At 39.9% G+C, this 27,581-nt stretch overlaps 1 protein-coding gene across 1 annotated transcript in view; it reads right to left on the bottom strand.

Moving 5' to 3' along the window:
* MYO3B (myosin IIIB) overlaps positions 1–27,581 on the bottom strand; it is a 636,303-nt gene that overhangs the window by 394,630 nt on the left and 214,092 nt on the right. The window contains exon 9 of the mRNA XM_036744020.1: positions 21,663–21,821. Coding sequence (XP_036599915.1) covers positions 21,663–21,821 — 159 coding nt within the window. The remainder of the gene's footprint in view (positions 1–21,662; positions 21,822–27,581) is intronic.

The raw sequence follows: 27,581 nt of genomic DNA, 5'->3' as shown, positions 1-27,581 counted from the left end.
GTAAATTTTCAGTTCTTCTAAGGTGGTATGATCTAGTGAGAGGTGATGTCACTGCTTTTCTGGCTTATGCTCTGTGAGCAACCACAAGCACTCTTTTCAGCCCTGGAAATGTGACCATGGTATATGCTCCCCTGTGGTTAGAAGCTCTACTGTGCTAGTGTCCCTCTTCCCCTGAGAATGTGACCCAGGCCTTTGACCAAGATCTTCATATGAACAATGCAACAGGGTCCTGCACCTAGTACTAGCAAAGTGTCCCCAGTAATCTTCTGGCCCCCTTATCACCTGTAGGCTGAGTAATTCGAGAAGTCATCGCTTCTGATGCAGTCACCGCCAAGACCTGCTCTGTTGGCTTGCCTGAGTACCACCTATGTTGGACTGCATTCTACTCTCACCTCAGTGAGACAGACCTCTATTTTTGACCTTCTAAGTTGTCTTGGATTGGAAATTGCCTATCCTTCTGTTGGTTCTGCCACTCCAGAATTCATTTTGAGGCATTATTTTAAAGTTGTTTGGAGAGGAATTTGGGAAATCTTAGGGAAATAACTGCCTTTATTGTGCCATCTTGGATTTGCCTCAAAACCCAGCAAATCTTACATGAACTGATACAAAATGAAGTGAACAGAACCACGAGAACATTGCATACAATAACCACAATATTGTAAGGATGATCAAATGTGAAAGACTTAGCTACTCTTATCAAGACAATGAACCAAGTAAATTTCAAAGGATACATGATGAAAACTGCTATTCACCCTCAAAGAGAGAACTGATGAACTCTTGAGTGCAGGTTGAAGCATACTTTTTTCACTTTATTTTTATTGTTTTGTATGTGTGTGTGTGTGTGTGTGTGTGTGTGTGTGTGTGTCTTCTTTTGTAGCATAGCTAATTTGGTGGGAGGTGGGGGCGGGGGAAAGAAGAAGGTATGATGTACATCTTCCCAGACTCAGAGAGGTTTAAAAGACTGAAAGCTAAGTATGAGGAAACACAGTAGTGAGAATCAATCAATAAACATTTATTAAGTGCCTACTATGTGTTAGGCACTGTACTAAATGCTGGGGATCCCAAAAGAAGTAAAAGACAGTTCCTGCCCAGAAGTTTATGGTCTAATGAAGGATACAATATAGAACTATATATAAAGCAAACTATAGGATGAATAGGAAACAACTAACAGAGGGAAGGCACTAGAATTAAAAAGGGTTGAAAAAGGCTTCCTGTGGAAAGTAGGATTTTAGTTAGAACTTAAATGAAGCCAGGGAGGTCAGTCGTTGGAGTAGAGCATGCATGAGGCCATACATAGAGAGAATGCCCAGAGCTGAGATATAAGCACCTTGATGGTGGAACAGCCAGAAGGCCAGTGTCACTGGATCAAAGAATAAGTGCTATGGAGTAAGATGTAAGAAGACTGGAAAGGTGCTAAGGCAGCACTTGCTTCCCTCATGAAGCTTCTCGCTACACTGATCTTAAGAACTTGCTGTGACTTATTTTGTGTGATATTTATTTGTGACTGTGTAAGGATTATAAGCAGGAGAATCTTTCTGTTAATAACCCAACCTTTCCAAGTTTTATTTTGGTAAGGGACACTAATGGCACTACCCAGTATGCTCATTTAGAAAAGTTAGGTGCTTTCAGAATTGTCTTGGTCATTATTAGTGGAGAAAGTAGAGACACAATGAAGTTCCTCATGGCCTCTGGGAATTACAGCCCAGACATAAGCAAGTTCTTGTTCCTAATCCCATGGGTGGTAACTTTTTTCTGGCTTGTTGTGGGCACCCTTTCAGAAGTTTGAAGAAAAAGTCTCCCTGGATTTCAACTTTCTGAAAGAGAAAAAACCAATGTGTCTTTTCATAAGGGGAATTTGCCTATAAGGGTTGTTCTCTTTCTTGGCCCAAATGTCTCTGTTTTTGTTTTTGTTTTAAAAGAGGGAAACACCAGGAGTAAGATGATACATGTAGGAAGAATCTGGAAGCTGTAAAGCCTATAAACATTAGATAATTGCGATGTCTCCTTTTCGAAGAGAAAACAACGCATTGTAAATATACAGTCATTATTGGGAAGAAGAACAAGGAATGCTGATGATTAAAGACAAGTTATAGACTTGAGGGAGAGAACATCCTACATGTTGGGGGGGACCAGGGCATAGAAGGACTAGAAGGAGGGTTTGGTCCCAAGAGTAAAGGGGATGCCATGTTGGAATCTGGCCAAAGAATGCATAGGGATAAACAAATCCAGAGGACTGGGAAGGAGTCATAAGAGAGAAGTCTGAGAAGCATTCTGAAGGTCTGAGAGGGAAGGGAGATGAGCATGAGGGAAGAAACACAAGGTATTGCTGAATCACAATCCGTGTCGTTCACCAGCCAAGGCAGAGTCCTTTAGGTTGGTCCCATGGTAGCTCTTTTGTAATTATGGCTCTGCCACTGTGAACCTGAACTGTAGATACTTACAATGTAAAATTTTAGGTAAATCTATCTCAATCCTATTTACCTAGGTAACTGGTGCTGTCATCGTTGTTCAGTCGTTTCAGTCAGGTCTGACTCTTCCTGACCCCGTTTGGGGTTTTCTTGGCAAAGATCCTGGAGTGGTTTAACATTTTCTTCTACAGCTCATTTTCCAGATGAGGAAACTGAGGCAAACAGGGTTAAGTGACTTGCCCGGGGTCACACAGCTAGTACATGGCCAAACTTAACTGAGGTCCCCCGGACCTCAGGCCTCACATTCGATACACTTAACAACCTCCGAAACTAAGAGAGATGGTACGGCAGAATGGATAGAGAGGTAGCCTCAGGGTCACAGAAACCCGAGTTCTAATCCTACCTCTGACACATATGAGTTGTGTGATCCTGGGTAAATCATTCAGCCTCTTCATCACCTTAGACTAACTTTCTAAGATGACAAGATCAGAAAAGGTGCTGACAAACATCGGCAGAAGTTTCCTCACATGGGAGCTCCCTGGACAAGGGAAATCCAAGGCCCGGTGCCTATCCATATAAAAATTAGCAATAATTACACTGATGTTAGTAAGCTGGAGGCAAAACAGAAAATAATAATAATACTAATAACAGCTAATATCTACATAGCGCTCTGCACTAACACTGCGCTGCGGGCTTTATGCAGTTATCTCATCTGATCCTCACGACAGCCCTAAGAAGTAGGCGCTATTATGATTCCTACTTTATAGATGAGAAAACTAAGGCAAACAGAGGTTATGAAGTGACTTGCCCACGATCACACAGCTAGTAAGTGTCTGAAGTTGGATTTGAACTCAAGTCTCCACGACTCCAAGCTCGGCTTTATCTGCTTCATCATCTAGTTGCTCCGTAGTAGAAGAAATCAGAAGAGTCGATAAAAACACTTATTTAGCTCCTATCCCAACCTCAAACTAAAAATGACCAAGGAGAACTTTTGAGATGAAAGCTAGGTAGGGAGAAAGGTTTACCACAAGGAGAAGACAATTAACAGTCACACTCCCGCTGATGTCCCTGAGAGCTCCTTGGCTAATTTCCCATGCATTGTGAATCCTAGTATTTACTTCTGATGTATCAGCCACCAACTAATAATGGAAACGTTGACATCACTAAACTGTAACAGCTCAGATAGCTGGCCTGCATCAGAAAACTGTATAATTTCCAATATGAATAAGTACTGTTCTGTATGACCAGCTCCCAAAGAAGAATTTCCTTTGCCCAAGTTAGATTTTCATTTTATTTATTATTTATATATTTATTATTAATTATATATGTAATTATATATATGCATATATATTATTAATGACACACAGACCAGTTATTTAGCTACTTGGAGGGGTTTGGGAAATATGAACATAATTCCCATTAAATTGTGTCTAGAGAGCATTTTATAATCACTTGAACCTATTTTTTTTTATTTTGCTTGCTATTATTACCTGTTTTTTAAGAGAAAATGAGAGCTAAAGGCAATCAAGTTCCTTACAGCTAATTGCTTTCTGAAACCAGAGCTAGACTTGGCAACCGAACAGACTTTGCTTGTAAGATCTTTCAAAGATGGCAACTACTTTGCTCCATCGGACTCAGAGCCCAGCACACATAGGCCCTGCCATTGCTCTGTTTGCCCTCCCCGGCCCGCTGGACTCAAGTTACATAAGGTTATAAGAATTTGTAGTTGGATGGAGTTGCTCTTCAGTACCGAAGGGCCAAGGGAAGAGAATTATCAATTGACTGAGTCCCAAGAGAAATTCATTCAATTTAATTCAAAAAACATTTCTTAGGACATTGCATTGGAGATACAAAGAATAATTATGTGTTTCGTGGGCTGAATACAGTGTTTAAGCAGATACATTAATAATAAATACAATGGAATCTGAAGGGGCATGGTACACTAACAATGGAGAAAACCAGGAAAAGTCTTTAATAGGACATGGCATGAAATTAGAGGAGACAGAGCCAAGATGGCAGAGTAAAGGCAGAGACTCACCTGAGCTTTCTCTCCCAAATCTCTCCAAATAACTTTAAATAATGACTCTAAACAAATTCTAGAAAAGCAGAACCCACAAAAAAACCAGAATGAAACAAATTTTCTGCCCAAGACAACTTAGAAGGTACACAGGAAAAGTCTGTTGCACCAGGGTGAGAGAGGAGCACAGTAGAGTGCCGGCTGTGCCAGTGCAGAGTGGGCCCCAGCCAACCTGGAGCAGATCTTGGGGCAATATAATCAGTGGCAGCAGTGTCTGTTTTCCAGACCTCTCAGCCCACAGATGCCAAAGACAACTTAGAAGGTCAGCAGGAAAGGTCTGTCACACCTGAGTGAGAGCAGAGCATAGTCCAGCACAGGCCATAGCAGCACAGCCCTGACCCTAGCAAACTAGGAACAGCCTTGGAAGCCACTGAATCAGCAGCAGTGGCTGCTTCTTGAGTTCTCAGCCCACAGACAGCAAGGGGGTCAAACAACAAGTCAGAAGAAAATTACAGGGGTCTCTTTCCTAGCACTGAGGCAGGACTCTATGGCTTTGCCCACACTCAGATCATGGTCATAGTCCTGGATGACAGTCCCAGGGTGAAGAGGAGCACTAGCACAGCAGAGCTTGTGGCCACAGTGGAGGGGGGACCTTCCTCACAGTTCCAGGGCAAAAAAGACTGCTTGTGGCCACTTACAGACCAGAACAGAGGCCAGGAGAGTAGTAAACACTTCTCCTTAGATCTTACCACCCTGGAAGAACTGAAAACTTACAGGTTCTGAAAAGTATCTCTGAAAGCAGCTGCACAAAACCCCTTAAGCTTGGGACAGTTTACCCTCTACTCTGGAAGCAGAGCCCTACTTTAACAAAGAGTTGAAAATCAAGTAATAGGCTGGGAAAATGAGCAAACAGCAGAAAAAGTTCAGACCATAGAAAGTTACTATGGTGACAAGGAAGATCAAAACACACATTCAGAAGAAGATGACAAAGTCAAAGCTCCTACATTCAAAGCCTCCAAGAAAAATATGAATTGGTCTCAGGCCATAGAATAGTTCAAAAAGGATTTTGAAAATCAAGTAAGAGAGATAGAGGAAAAATTGGGAAGAGAAGTGAGAGAGATGCAGGAAAACCATAAAAATGAGTCAACAGCTTGATAAAGGAGACACAAAAAATGCTGAAGAATAACACATTAAATATTATTTTATTATTATTATCATTATTTATTGTTAAATTTAATAACACATTATAAAACAGACTAGTCCAAATGGTATAAGGGTTACAAAAAGCCAATGAGGAGAAAGATGTCTTAAAAAATCAGAATGGGCCAAATGGAGAAAGAGGCACAAAAATTCACTGAAGGAAATAAAAACTCCTTTAAAAGTAGAATTGGCCAAATAGAAAAGGAGGCACGAAAACCTCACTGAAGGAAATAATTCCTTAAAAATTAGAATTGAGCAAATGGAAGCTAATGATTTTATGAGAAATCAAGAAACAATAAAACAAAAACCCAAAAGAATGAAAAAAAAGAAGATAGTGTGAAATATCTCATTAACAAAAATAACCGACCTAGAAAATAGATCCAGGAGAGATAATTTAAAAAATTATTGGCCTAGACATCATCTTTCAAGAAATTATCAAGGAAAACTACCCTGATATTCTAGAACCACAGGGTAAAATAGAAATTGAAATTTTCTACTGATCACCCCCTGAAAGAGATCCCAAAATGAAAACTCCTATTATAGCCAAATTTCAGAGCTCCCAGGTCAAGGGAAAATATTGCAAGCAGCCAGAAAGAAACAATTCAGGTTTCATGGAGTCACAGTCCAGATAACACAAGGTTTAGTAGCTTCAACATTAAAGAATTGGAGGCCTTAGAATATGATATTCTGGAGGGCAAAGGAGGATTATAACCAAGAATCACCTACCCAGCAAAACTGAGTATAATGCTTCGGGGGAAAATGGACATTCAATGAAACAGAGGACTTTCAAGGATTTTTGATGAAAAGACCAGAGCTGAATAGAAAACTTGACTTTCAAATACAAGACTCAAGAGGAGCATTAAAAGGTAAACAGGAAAGGAAAAGAATAAGAGACTTAAGTTTTACATTTTTACAGTTAATGTTAATTTTTACACTTAATGTTTACATTACTATATGGGAAGATGATACTTGGAACTCAAAGAACTTTCTCATTTGGGCAATTAGAGGGGTTATATGTAGACAGAGGGCACAGGTATGAGGTGAATATGAAGGGATGATATCTAAAAACTTAAATTAAGGGGTGAGAGAAGAATGTACTGGGGAAAAAGGGAAAGGGAGAGGTAGAAAGGGGTAAATTATCTCATATAAAAGAGGAAAGGAAAAGCTTTTACAGTAGAGGGGAATTGGCTCAAAGAGGGAACGATATACACACTCGATTGGGTATAGAAACATATCTTATCCTACAGGAAAATAGGAGGGAAAGGAGATAAGAAGGTGGGGGGAGGGAACAAAAAGGAGGGCAGATTGAGGGAGAGGGTAGTCAGAAGCAAACACTTTTGAGGAGGGACAGGGTGAAATAGAGAGAGAATAGAACAAATGGGGAAGAATAGGATGGAGGGAAATACATTTAGCAATACTAACCATGAAAAAAATTTTGAAGCAAGTTTCTCTAATAAAGGCATCTTTTCAAACATATAGAGAACTGAGTCAAATTTATAAAAATGAGAGCCATTCCCCAACTGATAAATGATCAAAAGATATGAACAGTTTTCAGATGAAGTAATCAAAGCTACCAATGGCCATATGAAAAAATGCTCTAAGTCACTACTTATTGGAGAAATGCAAATTAAAACAGTTTTGAGGTACTGCCTCATACCTATTAAATTGGCTAATAGGACAGAAAAGGAAAATAACAAATATTGGAGGGGATATGGGAAAAGTGGGACATTAATGCATTGTTGGTAGAGTAGTAAACTGATTCAACCATTCTGTAGAGCAATTTGGAACTATGCCCAAAGGGCAATAAAACCACGCACACCCTTTGACCTAGCAATAGCACTACTAGGCCTGTATCCAAAAAGACACAAAAAACAAAAAGGAAAAGGACCTATATGTACAAAAATATTTATAGCAGCTCTTTTCTGGGGGCAAAGAATTGAAAGTTGAGGAGATGCCCATCAATTTGGAAATGGCTGATCAAACTGTGGTAAGTGATTATGATAGAATACTACTCTACCATCAGAAATGATGAGCAGGATGCTCACAGAAATACCTGGAAAGACTTACATGGACTGATGCAAAGTGCAATGTATTGTGTACAAAGAAACAGCAATATTGTAAGATGATCAGCTGTGAATGACTTAGCTATTCTCAGCAATACAGAGATCCAAGACAACTCTGAAATACTGATGAAAAATGCAGAGAAAGAATTGACGGTGTCTAAATACAGATTGAAGCCAACTTTTTTTGCTTTATTTTTCTTGAGGTTCTTTATTTTTTGGTCTATGTTTTCTTTCACAACATGACTGTTAGGGAAATGTTTTGCATGCCTACACATGTATAACCTATATTGAATTGCTTGCCTTCTGAATGAGGTGGGGTGGGGAGGGAGGAAAGGAGAGAATTTGGAATTCACAATTTTGAAAATGAGTGTTAAAATTGTTTTTACATGTAACTGGGGAAAAATAAAATATTAAATAAAAAAATAGGAGGTGGCACCTAAAGTGAACCTTTTGGCCGTCTAAGAGTTGAGGAGGGAATGCATTCCAGGATGAGTCCCAGTAGCAGCAAATAGACCAGTTTATTTGGAAGTGCACAAGGTGTAATGTGAAATCAGTTTGGAAAGTTAGGTTGGAACCAGACTGTGAAGAGCTTTAAATGTCAAGCTAAGGGGCTTGTATTTTATCCCAGAGGCAATATGGAACCACTGAAGATCCTTAAACAGGGGAGTTATGTGGTCAGACAAATACTTTAGGAAGATTATTTTGTCACATGTAAAGAGGCTATTCAGTCAGTCAACTAGTATTTATTAAACACCTACTATGTGTCAGGCACCATGCTAAGCCTTAGGGGTTACAAAGAAAGAAAAAAATCAGTCTCTGCTCTTAAGGAGTTCACAGTCTAATAGAGGAGATATCATCATCATCATCATCATCATCATCATCACCATCATCATCATCACCATCATAACTAACATTTCTATAACACCTACCATGTGCCAGGCACTGTGTTAAGTGCTTTACAATTATCTCATTAGATCCTCACAACGATCCCAGCAGGTAGGTGCTATTATTATCCCTATTTTACATATGGAGAAACTGTAGCAAACAGAGGTTAAATGACTTACCCAGGGTCACACAGCTAAGTAAGCATCTGAGACTGGATTTTAACTCAAGTAGGTCTTCCTGACTCCAGGCCCAGTGCTTGATCCTCTTCACCACTGAACTACCCCAATAACTGTATACAAATGAGATATATTATATAGGATAAACTGGAGGGAGGAGGACAATGTCAGAGGAAAGGCGCTAAGATTAAGGCCAACTGGATAGACTGGAGAGGGAAGAGACTGGAAGCAGGGACTCCAATTGCAAGACTTTGCAAAGCTCATAGAGATGAGAGAAGGGAACAAACAGATAGAAGAAATATTATAAAGGTATAATGACAACACTTAGTAACTAACTAGAGATGTGAGAGCGAAGAATTGAAAATATCTACCAGAGCAACAAACCCAAGTGACTGAAGTAACGGTAGTACCTTCCATGAAAATAGAGAAGTTGGAAGATAAAGGTTTATTTGTCTTTGGACCAGACATAAGGCAATGTTTCTATCACAGAGAGGCTTCTTTTTTTAGGTTAGAAGAGAGTCTATTGACAAATCATCAAACAGCTTGGTGAAAGTTTAAATAAAATCAATTCAGGTGTTGAAGTAACAGGATACTGTTCAAGGCAGAATCAATCGGAAGGAATCATTCCATTCCAAACCTCCGGTATTAGCTTTTTTCAGCTTCTGATTGTAGCAGCTACCTTCTTAACCTGATACACATGATGCTATCTCTCTGGCCCCTCAGGATCCAATTTGAGGAACTGCAAAAATTAGCCTGTCTATACCCCACCACCACCCAAGTAGCTCTCCCTGTCATCCCTATCATGGGATTTGGCTGGGGCTTCTGGAGCCCCCTGTCCCTTTTGAGTCTATTGAGAAAAGGCTAGATAGATATGGGAACCAGAGGTTCTGGGTTTGAATCCTAGCTCTGCTACTGTATGACCTACAGCAAGTCAGAACAGATGATCTCTAATGACTTCTTTAGCTTTAAATTCTATGATCCTTCAACTATTTGGCCATTTTGTCCTTTTGGGTCTGGAATGTCTAATGAAGGACCAAAATCTTAGAGAATCAAATGCAGGTTTCTAGCTTTTTTTGGAGTGGTGGCACCCTGTTATTGTTGTTTGATTTTATTACTCACTCAGCCATTGATCACCGCCGCCCCCCACCCCCACCAAAGCACCTACATTGACACATACGGTTTGAATTCTAATAGTTGAATGCAGTTGATAGCCAGGTTCCTAGAATACCCAGTGTGCTGCCCCCATCCCCCATATACCATTCCTTTATGACTAAGATGTTTGTGTTTCAAGTAAACTGATGTTAATTTTGAGAACTTTCGAGGATTTCACTCTTTTCACTGAGGTAACTAGAACCAGATGAGGATGTGGTGAAACCTCAATTTAGTATCAACTTTCACTGCTTAAAAAAATGATCAGTGACGTCATGAGTGTAAGGAACTCCCAATGAAGAAAAATCCCTCTCCTAATGCAGATCAGCAATGCAGCAAAGAGTGGGTCAGTTTGTCTTCCTTACTCCAAGGTCTTTCTACCCACTGCCTCATGCTATCTCTATGGCTTTTCCTTTCCCTTTAATTTTGCACACTGCACCTAGTAACCTGGGAAGGAACAATATAAGTGATAAAAATGTTCTCTTATAATACTCCAACTAATAATGAGCTCCCTGGGTACCTCTCCGTAACTCCCATGACAAATCTCCAAATAGACAAACGCATGGATTTGAAATGTTACTTTTGAATGTTTTCCTAGAACCTGCTCCAGATATTAGCATGAATCTGCCAACAGCGTGGTGCTGTGAAAGGAACCCTGGACTGAACATTCCAAGACCTGGGGTCTCATTCTAGCTCTATCACTAATTTTCTTTGTGAACTGGGGCAAATAACTTTCCTTCTTTGCAACTCATTTTTCTCATTTATAAAATAAAGGGTTTGGTTCAGGTTACAGTATGTCTTTCAGCTGTAAGATTCTATAATTTTATAAAACACAAGGTATGTTGGAAACTGGAAGGATAATTATAAGGCATAATTACAGCTCTGTTTTTTTTGTTTTTGACTCAGATTTCAGAGGTAAATTTTTTGAACATCTAAGAAAAATCCACGCTGACATTTTTCTGCATTCTCCACTCATCATAGGGTCAGAGGGTGAAGATGGACTATATGTAGACTGCAGAAGTGACACTGCTTTGATATATCTAACTTCCCTGTCTGATGATGGTTAAGTCACTGACACCCTTTGTTGGTGTTGTGATATTTCTTATGGGTCAATAGAGAATCTTCAGAACTCTGTGGAAGTGTTCCTACTCATTGTTGTTGGTATTGCCTTAGATGCCTTAATATTTCATTTTTGTTGTGCATGCTTCTTTCTTTGAATCCTGGTAAAAATGTTAATCAATCCTGCTTGCATCAACACAAGTAGATCTTTGATTTCAGCCTCTTCAAGAGAAGGGATCAAGCATGGTGGAGATGACACTAGATTTGGAGTCACAAGGCCTGGGTTTGAGTCCTGTCTCTACCATTTACTAGTTGTGTGACTTTTCAGCCACTTAACCTCTATGAGCCTCATTTATAAATTAAATTAAGCAAATGTATGCCAATCATCCACTTTTCATTATCAGTATCACTTTTCTCTTCTGGACCAAAGAAAGATATCATTGGATGCGGCTATGGGCCAAGAAGTAAAAACCTCAATGATTGTAAGAAAGTTTGGGGTAAGTAGTCTCTAAAATCCCTTTGAGCTATATATGATCATACTACTCTATAGAGGGCCAGCTCTGAGAAAGTCCATTCTGGGATAAGATATAGGCCAGGTTTTCCCTGGGGCCTGTTCTTGCCCTTGGGCTGATAATGCAACACGTGGTCTCTCCAAAGCTCCTTCAGCACACACGTGCTAAACACCACCTGTGAGCTGTTAACACAATATCGTTACAGCAAAAAGGGAACAAAGCACGAGGAAGTCATGCAATGTAACAAATGTCTCGCATGTGAACTTGTTGATCCACTTGCCTAAAAAAGTATATAAGCCCTTTTCTTCGGCTTAATAAATGGAGCTGTGCTGTACTCTTCCACCTGGCCCGTGTACTCTTTTCACTCTCTGCGGCTCTCCTTTCACTCTCTGTGGCACTCTTTTCACTGTCTGCGGCAGCCTTTTCACTCTCTGGTGGCCTGGCCCCACAGCCGCTGGTGGCACTAGTATTTATCAAACCAGTTCTACTTAGGTTAGCTATCAGTATTTGTGGTATTACTGGCTTCCAGAGAGGAAGCGCCACCTGCATTCACAATTGTGCTTCCAGCCAGGGGTCCTTTAATCCAACAAATCTTTGGGTAGATTCTTTTATTTTAGAAGTTCACATTGGACTATTCAATGGGAGTGTTTTGGATCCATTTTGAGTGCATTGGTCCTCAGTGGTGACAGCATGAAGCTTGGGCTATAAGTATTGACATATATATATGTCTGCATGTATATTTCATAAGCGCTTTTTTATGTTGATGAGTTTAGTTCAATTGGGAATTAGGGTTAGGATTAGTTCAACGTTGTGTTATGCTTTGTCACAGTAAACCAAACCATTTCAGATGTCTTCTAAAATAATCACTGAGATTTCACTCCTTGGGCTTTAGCTGCATCCTACGATGTATTTCCTTGGCCCAGAAGACAAAGGCAATGTTGATGGTGATGAATGACTGGCACACATACACTTAATTTAAAAGGCAATCCTGAGGGAGCTTTTCCAGACCCATGTAGTTTCAATGCTTTCTCCATATGTTTAGCATTACTACCAAAAATACTAAAAACTCACAATTTCTATAGTCCTTCACAGTTTGAAAAAAAAAAAAAACCTCACCTACTTCACAATAGTATCATGAGATGGGTACGGCAAGTATTAATGTTTCCATTCAACGTATTAGGAAACTGAAGCTGTAAGATGTTAAGTGACTTGACCAAGATCACACAGCTAGTAAGTGTCTGAACTGGCAATTCAAACTCAGGGCTGGCATTTTATCTACCACATAGTGCAACTTCTACTGTCAATAGGAAGGGTTGTCTCTCAAGACAATCATCTTTTTTCAGTTATAAGCAATGAGCCTGCCTAGTTCCCTATAGAACCATTGTTCTTTTCATTCTGTTTAATCAATCAATATGAATTTATTAAGTACTTGTTATGTGTCAGACACTGTGAGGATATAAAGAAAAGGCAGGTCCTGCCCTCAAGAAGCATACATTCTAACAACGCAAGTACATAGATTGGTACATACAAGGTAGGAGCAAAGAAATAGAGTTGGATGCTACAAAATCATGCATACTGTCTGACCTATCAATACCCCTGCTAGGTCTGTATACCAAACAAAAGAGATAAAAAAAACAAAAGGGAAAAGGACTTATGTGTACAAAAACATGTATAGCAGCTCTTTTCTGAGGGCAAAGAACTAGAAATTGAGGGGATGCCCATCAACTGGGGAATGGCTGAACAAGTTGTGGTACGTGATTTCGATGGAATACTACTGTACCATCAGAAATGATGAGCAGGATACTCTCGGAAAAACCTGGAAAGACTTGCATGGGTTGATGCAAAGTGAAATGTACTACATACAGAGTAATAGCGATATTGTAAGATGATCAGCTATGAATGACTTAGCTATTCTCAGCAATGCAAAAATCCAAGACATCTCTGTCTTATGATGAAACTTATCATTAAAAATACTATCTATCCCCAGAGAAAGAATTGATGGTGTCTAAATACAGATTAAAGCATATTTTTAACTTTATTTTGATTGATTTCTTTTGTCTATATTTTCTTTCACAGCATGACTGTTATGGAAATGTTTTGCACGATTACACATGTACAATCTATATCTAATTGCCTGCCTTCTCAATTGGTGGGGGTTGGTGGCAGGAAGAGGAAGGGAGAGAATTTAGAATTCACGATTTTGAAAATGAGGGTTGAAAATTATTTTTACTTGTACCTGGGGAAAAATAAAATACTAAATAAATGGAAAAAAAGAAATAAACATAAGCAAAGAGGGGAAAAAGATATAGAGTTGGAAGGTATATCAGAGATCATCTAGTACAACTCCCTCATTTTACAGATGAAAAACTGAGGCCTAAGAGAGTTAAGAGATTTGCTTAAGACAACACAAGTAATAAATAATCAAGCCAGGATTTGAGAAAGTCTTCTGATTTCCTCTCTCTCCAAATATACTATTCTTTATACTGTTCTACCCTCCCTCACCTCACAGAGAAGAGGAAAGACCTTAGAAGGGAAGGTTCTGGAGGCAGAAGGGACAAGGATAGGCCTCCTGCAGGAGGTAGAGCTTACAGGACTAAGATGGCAAAACAGGACCTGTAGTTTTAAATAAACAATATATGTATAGTTTTTAAACAAGCACAATTTATTTTTTAAAAATTTTAGACTAATAATTGCTCTGAAAACAAAGATCGATTCCTTTTTTGGGGTGCTACATAGTTGTTCACTATAGTGAAGACATTTTCACCCTGTTTTACAATGACCCTTCTGGGAAACAATGGTCATATTACCTGAGCTATCACTCAAAACCTAGAACTCCATCAATCTACAAATATATATTTTTTTCTTCTTAATATATATTTTAGGGATAGGGACTAGACCTGGAATTTCCTTGTATAAGGAATTCTGGATATAGACACTTTCTCTATCAATGAAAGTTGGCACTTCCTCTGTAACTTAAAGTCTTTGAGAGTTATCTAGAGCACTAAGAGGGTGACTTGCCTAGGGTCATATAATTAGTATGTAGGCGAAGCAGGACTTGAACTCCTGGCTTCTAGACCTGCTCTCTATTGACTATGCTCCTATAAAGTAACAAATTCACACATATAAATTTTATATACATGTATATTAACCATTTCTTCTTAAATTTATGGATATTCCAAGAAGAAATTAGCCCATGTATGTAAGATTCATTTATATATAACTCATAAAAATTATTTTGCATTCAAAATTCAAGAAATCCTTTCTTATTTGCTCTCTTTGGGTGTGGTGGGGGGCGAGGGGGAGATGTAATAATCTGTCAAAAGTAAATGGATACATAGTTCTAGGACTGGATCCAAACTCAGAAACTGCATGGTTCAAAAGCATTTCTGAACTTTTAAATCATCTACTATCTTCAAACTCAAAACTATAATTGGTTAACCTTTTAGGCTAGGCCATTCCACATTGGGCTATTATCTCTTTCAAAGAAAAAGCATTAGGAAACTCAAGGCCATCTGCTGGGAGGAGAATAACAAATGCCAAGCCAACTACAACATTCTTCCATATGCTAGGCCTGGAGAGTTTATTTCAAGAACATCTCAGCATTATCAATGCCACTTGATTTACCAGGTTCATTGAGGAAAATGTGTTTATCCAGAGCAGCTGGAAGTGCCAGATATACACTGACATTCTATGAATTTGAATGTATTTATCATTAAATTTGTGCTGGGGGATATGTAATTCAGCATCAGTCAAGGTTCTCCATCTTCACCAAGCAAAATTTGATCATAAAATCTATTTCCCCTATGATCTGGAAGCAGCAGTTTGAGACAGAGACTCAGTAGTTGCTTATAAGTCAATGATATTAAGTATATGATCAATTTATTTCTAAACATTGTGACTTCTTTCTTTAGGACTGGTAAAATGGGCTATACGTGGGAAGATAATGGATAAAAATCAAGATATAGATATAGATATGCACATATATATGTACACACACACACACACACACACACACCCATCTAGTTGGAGTTGTAATTCTGAACACTGACCTTTCCAGGCTTTACATCCAACAGAGATGAAAGGACTATGGGCATTTGTGTACCCAAGGATATGTTTGTAAGGTGCTTTCTATTGGGCATATCAGATCCTAGAAAAAGCACCTATATTTAATTACATTTCACTACAATTCAACTAGCATTTATTAAGCAATTACTGTGTCAAGTCCTATGTTAGGCACAAGAGATATGGAAACAAAAGCAGAATGGCCTTTGACCTTACTTTCTATTGGGGAAAGACAACACAGACACAGATACAAAACTGTCTCTACTCTTCCCACTCTTTTTTCAACCTCTTGAATGATGACTTCCCAACCCCACCACTTTACTGAAGATGTCCTCTCCAAGATTACCAATGATCTCTTAATTGTGAAAGCTGGTGACCTTTTCTCAAGGATCACCCTTCTTGAGCTCTCTGCAGCATTTGACACTGGTGGCTCATCCTCCTCCCAGGTCCTTTCTTCTCTCTAGGTTTTGATGACCCTGTCATCTCCTACTTTTCCTCCTGACTGTCTGACAATTACTTTTCATTATTCTTTACTCATTTGTCATCTATTTCTTGTCCTCAAACCATGGGTGCCCCAGAGCACACTATTGTGGGCTCTCTTTTCCTCTTTCACCATATTCTATTTCTTAGTGGCTTCATCAGCTGCCATGGGTTCAGTTATCACCTGGGACCCTATGTAAATGACTTCTAGATCTATATATCTACCCCAGTCTAGAGTCCTATAACTGCTCTCCAGAAAGTTCCAAGTGGATGTCCCATAGGCACCTAAAACTCAACATGTCTGAAATGGAACTCAGTACCTTCCATACTAAACCCTTCCTTCCTGCAAACTTCTCTACTTTTTTGAGGGCACCACCATCTTTTTAGCCAAGTGAATTTGTCTTGGAGTCATATTCAACTTCTTGCTCTCCTACACCAACCACATTCAATCATTTTCCAAGTTATTGATTCTACCTCCACAATATATTTTGCATCTTTATCTCTTGCCAACTCATATAAGCCACCACCCTAGTTCATGCCTTCATTATCTCTTCTATGCTATTTCAACAGCTTTCTATTGAGACTTTCGACTTCTAGTTTCTCTTTGCTGTTGCCCAAATAATCTTCCTAAAGCATGAATCTGACTGCATCACTCCTCTGTTCAAGAACCCCTGGTGCCCTATGGCCTCTAGGATAACCCTTCACAGTCTCGATCCAGGCTTTCTTTCAAGGTTCACTTCACAATATTCTTCCTTTCCACACAATCTGTTCTAGTCAAACTGACCTGTGTGCTATACCTGGAACTCAGCATGTCATCTCCTACCTCTTGCCTTTGCACAGGCTATCATATACCCATGGAATGCACTCCTTCCTCACCTTTGTATCTTAAGAGTCCCTAACTTCCTTTAAGGTAGAACTCAGGTACCATCTCCTATAGGAAGACTTTCCTGATATCTCTCTCCTACTTGGTACCTCTCTCTCCATCTTGAAGGCATTACTATTGCATTTATCTTTTCACAAGTCGTGTCTTCTCCATAAAGTGAGAACTCTTCAAGAGCAAAGATCTCGTCTTCATTTTGTCTTTATAGCCCTGGTGCTGAACGTGCTGCCTTGTGTTTAGCAGGTGCTTAATAAAAGCTTTTTGTGTTGGATTGGGAGTGGGGGTAATTAGCAATTTTCTAGGTATTATTCTTGCCAGATTCCAGTGATCTGCTTGCTTACCAGGGTCTAATTAAAAATAAAGGAGAAATTAGAGTGATTTTTCAGCTCTTGAACAGCTAGAATATAGACTTTTAGAAGAGAGACACCCAACTCTCTTCTAAGAAGGTTGGAAGGACATACTATTTGATCAGATATTTACTTGATTTAAAGAGATTCAGATTAGATATCTAAACAACAACAAACAACGAAACCTCCCTACTATCCAGAGCTCTAAATAATGGACTTGAAGTATGTGGTATAGTCTCAAAGTTCTCTTGGGGGTGGGGAGGAATATTTAATACAAATAGAAACAGTTGTTATTGTTCAGTCCTTTCAGTCATGTCCAACTCTACCTGACCTCTTGGTAAAGATACTGGAGTGGTTTGCCACTTCTTCTCCAGTTCATTTTACAGATATGGAAACTGAGGTAACCAGGGCCAGGTGATTTGCCCAGGGTCACTTTGCGCAGAAAAGAAGTAATCACTGGATCTTTTGGGAGGAGTTCCTACTTCCTTTTGCAAAAACAAAGGAATGGTTGTGAATTCTGGTAAGTAACTTAAGACAGCATGGAAATTTCACTAGATCAGAAGACAGATATGAAGACAGAAGGAGCTAACCAAGCAATGATCTAGGACTTATGGCCAGGAGTTTAGCCAGAAGTTGTGTGTGTGTGTGTGTGTGTGTGTGTGTGTGTGAATAAATTTCCTTTAGGTGTATGTATTGGCAACCAAAAATGGGCTCCTTAGCACTTAGTCAACAAGTGCCCTTGACTAGTTTGCCTTTTTCCCCTGAACTGAATGCTGTTTGTATGTTGGACTGGAGTAAGCTTGTCAGCCCCTTCACCTTGCTTCCCTTGCTTAAGCTGATGGAAAGAACCTGTGCTTTCCCGGTCAACCCCTTCACCTTGCTTAAGCAGATTGAAAGAACCTGTGCTTTCCCCGGTGTACCTTACACCCCACCCCCACCCCCCCCACCCCCCCACCCCCCCCACCCCCCCCCCACCCCCCCCCCCCCCCCCCCCCCCCCCCCCCGCAGAAGCTGGATGGTTAAAAGCAGCTCCCATTGGAGCCAGAGGCTGCTATAGCTACAGCCACAGCCACAGCCACAGCCACAGCCACAGCCACAGCTGAAGCAGGAGCTGCCAGTAGCAGAGCTGACCTACGGGAGGAAGCTGAACAAAGACTTCAGGCCAGTGGGTAATCTTATTACCATAGAGGGGGAAGCATGATTTTGCTTTACTCAATCATGCTTCTCTGTAGCTTCCTGGTTATTCTTTCAAGGCGTACTTATTGGGCCTGGAAGCTTTTGATCAATATATCAAAATGGGGTTGCTGGTTCATGGGTTGGTTACTGTGGAGCCTAAATATATGTTTTGATTCTTCTGCCTTCTACTTTGAGAGTTTCTTATATCCGGCGGTTCCGAACCTTTCAAACATGTTTATGATCCTCTTTGAGATTATAAACTCTGCCCTCCTAATACAGTGTATTATAGCCAGGATCCCTACAAAAGAACATAAACCTGAGAGTTAGGAAACCTGGGCAACAAACCCATCTCTGCCACTGGTGTGACCTTGGACAAATCTCTTAACTTCTCTTAGCTTCAGTTTTCTCATCTGTAAAATGAGGGAGTTCATAGATTTGGAGGTAGAAGAGAACACAAAGACTGTCTAGTCCATTTTGCAGATGAGGAAACTGAGGCCCAAGGGAGCAACCGACTGGCCCAAGATCACACAAGTAGTGACAGAGGCAAGATTTAAACCCAGATCCTCTGACTCCAAAGTCAGTGCTCTTTCCAGTGTCCCACATTGGTCTATACTCTGTAGAGTCCCTTCTAGCTTTTAATCCAATCATTTTTTATGAGTTTAAAGGTCTAGTGGGGCTATACAATACACAAAGGCTACCAGGTCTTTAGGGGAGAATACTGAAAGATAAATTTGGCCCTTCGTGCCACAGGATTGTTGAATTTGGTATTAATAATTTTAAAAAGATTATAAACATTGTCACTCTAGGCTAGTAAATAGGAATTGGGCATTCAAATAAAATTCTGGAAATACACACGGAAAGCAAGCCTCAAATCCTACAACCCTATTGCCACTGGGTTCTAATCTCTTTTTCGCTACTCCTTAGAAAGGTAACTTTGGGCAAATCATTTAATCATGCCAAGACTCAATTTTCTAATCCAATAAAATGGGTCTACCAATCCCATCCCTGCCTATTTCAAAGAGTGTGTGTGTGTGTGTGTGTGTGTGTGAGAGAGAGAGAGAGAGAGAGAGAGAGAGAGAGAGAGAGGGAGAAAGAGAGAGAATTAAATGAGATCACATACACAATAGCATTTGGCAAACTACTGTGTGTTGCACACTTTAAATGTCATAGGTAGTGGATAGAACGGTTGGACTTGAATCTTGGGTTCAGATCCTGCCTCTGATACTTGCTGTTTCTTCAGTGGCAAAATGGGTCTAATTGTACTTAATGGAGCTGTGACACTCTAATGAGATGATATATGCAAAGTACTTTAAAAACCTTAAAGCATTTATATAAATGCCAGCTACTAGTATTATAAATTCTCTTGGGAGACACCATGATGATAGGGAGCTGGGCCCATAGCCAGGAAGAACTGAGTTCAAGTCCTGATCTGACACATTCTTTCTATTATTTAACTTTAAATTATTTAACTTCTCATTGCTCTGTAAACAACTCTCTAAGGTAGTGTATAAGGTGCAGAGAAGGGGTCAATCTCTATTGGTAGAAAGATTTTCTTTATCCAGGACTTTCCTGAATCATCGAAACCACAGGTAAAGTCTCTATCCCTATAATTAATACAAATAAAGATCTCTTTGTCCAAAGAAACTTGGGCTTTCAAAGTGGGATCAAAGGTTCCCGAGTCTATGGGCAAGCCTCCCTTTTCTCTGTAAGAGGAAAGAAAAGAAGAAAAACTCAGGATTTGGGAAGGTAGCCACAAGAATCACAGTAAGTCAGAAGCATTGAGGGAGAGTGAAGGAGAGATTTTCTCAGGTAATGGAAGCCAAGCTGGCAGCTATTTTTGTAGAGATAATAAAGAAAAAGGCTGTATCTGAAGAGACAGCTGTCAGGCATGAGAGGGAAAGGGACAAATATACAGGGTTGAATGACCTTGTCAAGGAAGTCTGGAAAATCTTCTCTGCCAGCCTTCAAAACATAACATAGAAGGAGGTGGCTAACCGGCCTTGGATCATTTCAAAGCAGTTTTCTGGGCAAGACAAGGAAACCAAAAAGGGGGGAAGGGAAGAAATGAAGCCAAATGGGGTTCATTTGGTATTCTTAGGACACTAAACCAGTAGAAATTCTCTGTAAAGGTTTCTCTATATGGTAGGTCAGTTCTCCAGAAGAATGAACACTGAAAGTTGGAGAACGGAGAGGGAGAAGATGGAAGACAAGAGAGGGTCAAAAATTGGGGACTACCAAAATGGTAAATGGCCAAAATGGTACATGGAAGTTGCTACTGTTGCTACACGAAAAGAGAAATCAGCAGGATGCATTCACACTGAAACTACACTTCTCCCTGGCTTAGCATCCCTAGTCTCACATACAAATATCTGGAGTTTTCTGCCTATAATCAGGAAAGTTCTTACAGAATAAGCATATATTTCCATGACTTATGAATCATGACATTTAATTTTCTTCATCAACATTATTTCAAGTGTTGTTTTAATAAAAATGGACTGAAGCTTATCTGTGTCCAAGCAAATTGTATATCACCAAGTGATTGTTAAGGAAGGCATCCTCATTTGCATTTAAATTCACTTTTTAAAAAAGAGAAATTCTGCCACCTCCTGGACAGAAAACAGAGAATTATTTCGTAGCAAATAACAAACACTCTTCAAGCCATCTTGAATGAAATGAACATTCATTTTAAACTTTATCTTAAAAAAAAGAAGAAACTTGGTTAAAATTTTTTAAAGGACAGGACAAAGGCATATCTGACGTATCTGAAATATTAAATTGTCTCTTGGGCATGTTTAATTAAGCAGAAAACAACCTTTGACTATATTACAGAAAAAAAAAGCCTTCCTTTCAGTTTTTAATCTTTCCCAAATTATTTCTTCATGTACATTCATATCGGTAATTCGGCACTCAGCCAAAGATTTTCACATGACGTACCAATTATTTATTTTCTATAGTTGCCTTTACTGATAATACTTCTATGCATTGAATAAATATAAAAAGAGACTTAAATGGTCACCAGAATAAGATGAGATCTCAGCTCTGATTGAATGAAACTAGCTGTAAAAGCACAAATGGAAAGCACTACATTCATTCCTCGAGCTTAGAGCACTTAACCAGATGTAAATAAAGCCCTTGAAAATGTAGAGATATAATAATTACCAGTCATAATGGCTAGCAAATGAAGACATTTGGAAGGATGTTTTAGGAACAATCAGAGAGAGGCTGTAGGAAGATGCAGGGCACATTACCTGGATTTGACAACAGAGCCTAGATGGGGTTTCTGGTCTTGAAGAAGCTTAGCCAACTGTTTCTGCAGAGCCAAATCCTTACCATGGGCTTCTTTGATAAATGGGTGCTCTAGGAGATGTGTGACGGATGGGCGCTTTTCAAAATCCTTAATAAGACACCTGGTTAAAAAACAATAATAACAAAGAACATTAGCTATCCAGATGTCTGTGCTTAGAGCAAGTGTTTGAAAGGAGATCCTATTTCCTTAATATTACTTAAATATTTCACTACATAGCATTTTTTACTAATATCCAGAACAGGCAATACTTATTATCTGGGTTCATTTTTTAAAATAGCACAAATACCATTTTAGCTTTTAAAAAAAAATACATGTTGAGAGTTAACATTATTTTCAACTATTCAAAATATTCTGAACAACAGAAGACATAGAGAATGTTTTTTATTACTGAATTAAAATTCCTTCAAATAAATGTTTTCAGTTAGAATCGAGTTGATCAGTCTACCCACTAGATTTCAGCCACAAAGAGAATAGGGTGCTGGCTGGCCCTGAATGGAAAGCCAAAATATAGAAAGAAGGTCTCCTTACTTGATCTTGGGAAAATGCATTTAGGAGTCTTCGAGCAAAGAAACAAATCATTGCAGGGCAAAGTTCAACCCCTTGATTTCTAATGGGCTTCTGAGGGAAGCCGATAAACCTGAGCTCTGAAAAATGACCGTCTGCAATATAACTCAGGTAAATTGGAATGAAATAATACAAGCTGCGAGGGAGGGGGGAAACCCCACCTTTTCAAACCCATGTAACATCTAAGCTCCTCCTGTGGCTAATTAGTATAACCACCTTTGTGTTTCACACTCAATAGCTTTTTAAAGAAGACAATGACTTAAAATTGCATGCTTCATGCCCTATGCTATTAAAGATGATTTTGACACGAGGAAATTTCTTGTGAGAATGACTCTGATGAACGTCCTCTCTAATTACCGTGGCATTTCCACTCTGAATAGCTGTATGAAGCAACTACAATATATATGCTTTTAAACCCTTCAAGACTTAAACACAGTGGGGTTTGGGATAAATAGTAGAAGCTATGCTGCAATATAAGTTTCCCTAAGCTGTCAGACAGACCATCAACATCTAAAACAAAATATATTTGCAGGTTATGAAATTCATTGACAAATTACTAAAAATCCTGCCTCACCTTGAATATTTTTGAGAACATTTAAGCGCAGTTCCTACATTAATCCTTTACAAAAGCTTACAAAAGGCCTTTGCCACATTCACTAGAACTGAAAGATATTCTGTAAATTTCTCTGCTGGTCAGATCAAGGGGAGATGAGTTTTGTGGGTTTTTCCCCTCCTCCCTATCAGTTAAAATAGCTTTCAGCTAGGAAAACCAACAGAACCTAGATTATCTCCATTCTGCTGACTGTGGGGCTGTAAATACCACCCATGGCCCTTACCGAGAAAGAAATCAATCATTTGACTTTTACAGGTGGGGGGAGGAAGGTGTTGAGGAAGAGGAGACCTTTTTTATAACGTGTGTGTGTGTGTGGTTGCTGTGATTTTTTTTTCCAATTTAAATTTCCTCCTAATTCTTTGCAGGTCTGCCTGCTGTATTTATGCTGTGCACAACAATGCTTCAAGGAGCCGTTATTTCATCACTGTGGTTATATGGATTGCAATCCCTTTGGAATCCATGCTTCAGGAGTGAATACGGATGAAAAAATCCATCAACATGTGGTCAAGCTGGTGACGAGCTTCTCAGCACCTAAATGGGCTGGTCATTGAACAGCAGAGCTATAGCCCAGTCTGTTATTGGGCTCATTCTCAAAGACTTTCCAGACTGGGAAGGTCTGCCAGAGAGTGTGTCTTCCTTAATCTTGGTGCCCTCTCTCTGATATTACCTCCAATTTGTACATAGTTTTCACATGTTATCTCTCCCATTAGACAGTGAGCTCCTTGAGAGCAGGACCTGTTTTGTTTTTTGGGTTTTTTTTGCTTCTCTTTGTACACCCAGTGCTTAGCACAGTGCCTGGCACATAGTAAGTACTAAATAAACCTTGTTGACTTGATTTAACTTGTGTTTTCCTGGTAGGAAAAAGCCTTTGAGGACTCAGGGTTACCTCTGCCCATAGGAGGAGGATTTTAATGGAGGATGTGTGAAAATGAGAGGAAAAGATTTAAGCATATTTTTCATACATGGAAAAGTTCAGGCTAGGGTCTGGATCAGTGATTTCATTAGTACACTTAGGTGAGGTAACCCTCTCTACAAATTCAGGTCCATTCCTTCTTTGCAATTTATAGTCTTAGAAAGCTGCCTAGAGCACTAAAGGGTTAAGTGACTTGTCCAGGGTCACATAACCTGTTAAACGTCAGAGGCAGGATTTGAACTCATATCTTCCTGGATCTGAGGTCAATTCTCTAGTTACATAAAGTATTTAAGTCCAAGTTTCCATGACAGATTACTAGAAGTTGAGAGAAATCAGAAAAGGCTTCTTGGAGAAGATGGTGTCTGAACTGCATCTTAAAGAAAGAGGGGGAAAAAAGAGGGAGGACTCCACAAGGTGAAGGTAAGGCAGAAGTGAATTTCCAGCATGGTGAATGGTCTGCAGGAAGGCCTAGAGGTGGAAGGTGGAGAATCCCATGAATGAGGAACAGAGAGAAGCAGTTTGGCCTTTAAAGTACATTAAGATAAGACTTCTGGCCACTGTGTCTGCCTCATGGTTTCCAGCTGAGTCTGAGGATGGGAGAAAAGACAACTTCAATCACAGCATACAAAGGGAGGAAACAGAAAGGAGCATCCTGCTAACACCCTCTTCTGGGTCTGTGCCATGGGGCCAGCCGACTTACAGGTGAAGCTACCATGTGACAAAGGCTATTTCATTCTGCAGTAACTAATCCACCTTGGGCAGAGCAGACCATGAGCTAATCTCCTCCCGAGTTCCATTCTGAGGGTATTTTGGTATAGTTCCAGGATGCAATCAAAAAGTGTTATATCTTATTTTAGATTTTTAAAAATCCCATGGAGAAGTAATGCCACCGTCATCATTTTTCAAGAGGAAGCTATTTCTCAATACCCTCTCCCCCCACAAGACAAACAAACAATACTAGGAACAGGGAAAGAGGCCTTATGGATGAACAGAGAATCGTGGAGCTAGCAGTATTTGGGACCTCAGAGACCATCTAGTCCAACCATTTCATTTTACAGATGAGAAAATGGAGGTTTGTAGAGATTACCTTGCCCAAGGTCATAGAGGTAGTGAGGATCAGAAGCAAGATTTGAACCCAGGTCCTCTAGTTCAAGAGCTAGAGCTATTTCGATTTTGCCACCCTGTCTTCTTTCCTCTAAAGGAGGGAGGAAAAAGAAAAGCCAGAGGGAAGTGCATTGACTGAGGGCCCCTGGAAGATTGAGGAAAACAAGAAAACTGACAAACCCTTCTTCCTGCCTTCATGCATAGGGACCACAACCAAGAGGTTTAGTTTAGTTTTACCAGGTTTGCATGTAAACAAAGCCCTGCTCATGAAAATAAAGATGACCACGATGGTAACTAGTATTTACATAATGCTTTAAGGTTTTCAAAGGTTTTTATTTTTTTAAATATCATTTCATTTTTTTTCTCATAAAAATCCTATGAGGTAGGTGCTATGATTATCCCCATTTTACAGATGAGCTAACTGAGTCAGACAAAGGTAGGATGACTTGCCCAGGGTCACAGAGCTGCTAAGTGTTTGAGGTGAGATTTGAACTTAGGTCTTCCTAAGGCCCAGCAGTCTGTCCGCCTTACCACCTAGCTGCCATTGTGCGGAAAGACTCGCTCACTTTGGAGCTATGAAGTAAGAGCTAAATGTCTAAAAGTTACAGAATAGAATTGTCGTGTGTACATCCAGTGCTGCTGAAGGTTTGTTTCTCGAAGGCTATGAAGACATCAAGCCTTCAGACTCTGGCTAAGAAATCTTAACACTCTCATAAGAGAATATAACCATGTGGAACTAGGAGGTGGGCTGAAGGCAATTTATCATTCTTCTGTTACTTTTCACATTTGTGGTTGTTGCTCAGTCATGTCTGATTCTTCATGGCCTTATTTGGGGTTTTCTTGGCAAAGATGCTGGAGTGGTTGGTTTGCCACTTCCTTCTACAGCTCATTTTATAGACGAGGAACTGAAGCAATTAAGTGACTTGCCCAGGGTCACACAGTCAGTGACTGAGGCTGGATTTGAACTCAGGTTTTCTTGATTCTAGGCCTGGCATTCTATCTGCTGTGCTACCTTACTGCTCCCACTATTAATAACTCACACTTTAAAAAGCTTTATGAGGTTTACAGAGAACTTTGCTCACAATACCGTGAGGCAGGTAAGATAAGTATTATGATTCCCCTTTCACAAATGAGGCAACTGAGGTTCAGAGGCTTACCTATAGTCACACAGCTAGTAAGTATCAGAGTCAGGATCTAAACCCAAGCCCAATCTTCTTTTCCCTCACTTTACCACACAGCCTCTCAGTTACGAGACAAAAAGCTGTCAACTCTGCTAGGAATAGCTGTGCAAAGATGAAGATGGATGCTGGGCATGAATTAGGGGATAGAATAATATTTCAAAACACCATTTCATTTCATAGTATTCATTCCTCAAGCATTCCTTGAGTGCCTTCTATGTGCACAGCATTAGACATAGCCAAGAAAGTGGAGGATGCAGTCTATGCCCTTGAGGAACCTAGAAGGCCTGAATACATGAAACTCTGGGGGAGAAAATGCAAGGTTATAGCATTTATCTATAGTTTATCTATCTATATATAGCAAAGCAGGCCAGTATGGGCTGGAGTCGATCAGAGAAGGTGAGTCACGATCTGAGTTTTAATGGAAATTATGTATAAGGATGGGTAGAAAGGAAATAGAAGGGTGCCCGAGATTGGGGGAACAACATGATCACAGTAAGGGGAACATGGAAGATATGTACGTACCTGGAATATATCTGCATCATATATCTGGATGTACCTGGAATGATAGAGACTTTCTTGGATCCAATCATTTAGGCAGTAATCTGCCTTTGCTTCTACAGTTATTCTACAGAAGACCCGAGAGCTCATTTTTTTAATCCTTTTGCCATATTTAAGAAGGATATTCCTTTCCCTTTATTAACAGCAGTGCTGCTGCTGCTACTACTGCTGCTGCTGCTAATTGGTAAGCATTCATAGAGCTATCCTTTGGGAAAGCACTTCCTATGGAGAAATGGTCAGTCACTCTTACCAACCGCCACTAACTGCTACACACACACAGGGCTAGCAAGCCCTCCTACCTAATACCATAAGAAACATTGAGGGAGAGACAGGAGGCATCATGTACCAAGCAAGTTGAGCCTTCATGATCACCTTGACTGCCATCGCCCCTTAGAACCTGATGGAGACAGCATAGGTCCCTGAACCCAAGAACCTTTGGAATAGCAATGCCTCCAGCCCGGTGTCCTCAGCCACTATCCTGGGAAGCAGACCCTGCAGAGATGTAGCCTGGCAACCGCTCCTGCAGGTGTTACAGCCACAGCTACTGAAGACCCAGAAAAGAGACTTCTTGCCATCAGAGTCCTCGGCACTGTCAGATGGTTCAACATCAGAAAAGGGTATGATTTTATCAGTGGAGATGACATTAAAGAAGAGACATTATCATCTTCTTTGTCACTGTCCCCTAAGGACCCTGGGACTCTTCCATTTGACTTGAAGCTGAAATCTTCCACCTGCGTCGTCTCTCCCATTAGAAGGTGAGCACTTAAGAGCAGGCATCATCTTATTTTTCCCTTTATATTCCCAGCCTTAGCACATTGCTTTGCACATAGTAAGCACTTCATAAATGCTTCATTCATTCATACAGTACGTTAAAGTTTACAGTGTTTCACATCTGTTATCTCGTTGAGTCTTCACAGTAACCTTGAG

The sequence above is a fragment of the Trichosurus vulpecula genome, chromosome 2 (genome assembly GCF_011100635.1).
Source record: "Trichosurus vulpecula isolate mTriVul1 chromosome 2, mTriVul1.pri, whole genome shotgun sequence".
Classification (NCBI taxonomy): domain Eukaryota; kingdom Metazoa; phylum Chordata; class Mammalia; order Diprotodontia; family Phalangeridae; genus Trichosurus; species Trichosurus vulpecula.
This window is presented reverse-complemented; position numbering and strand designations above follow the sequence as displayed.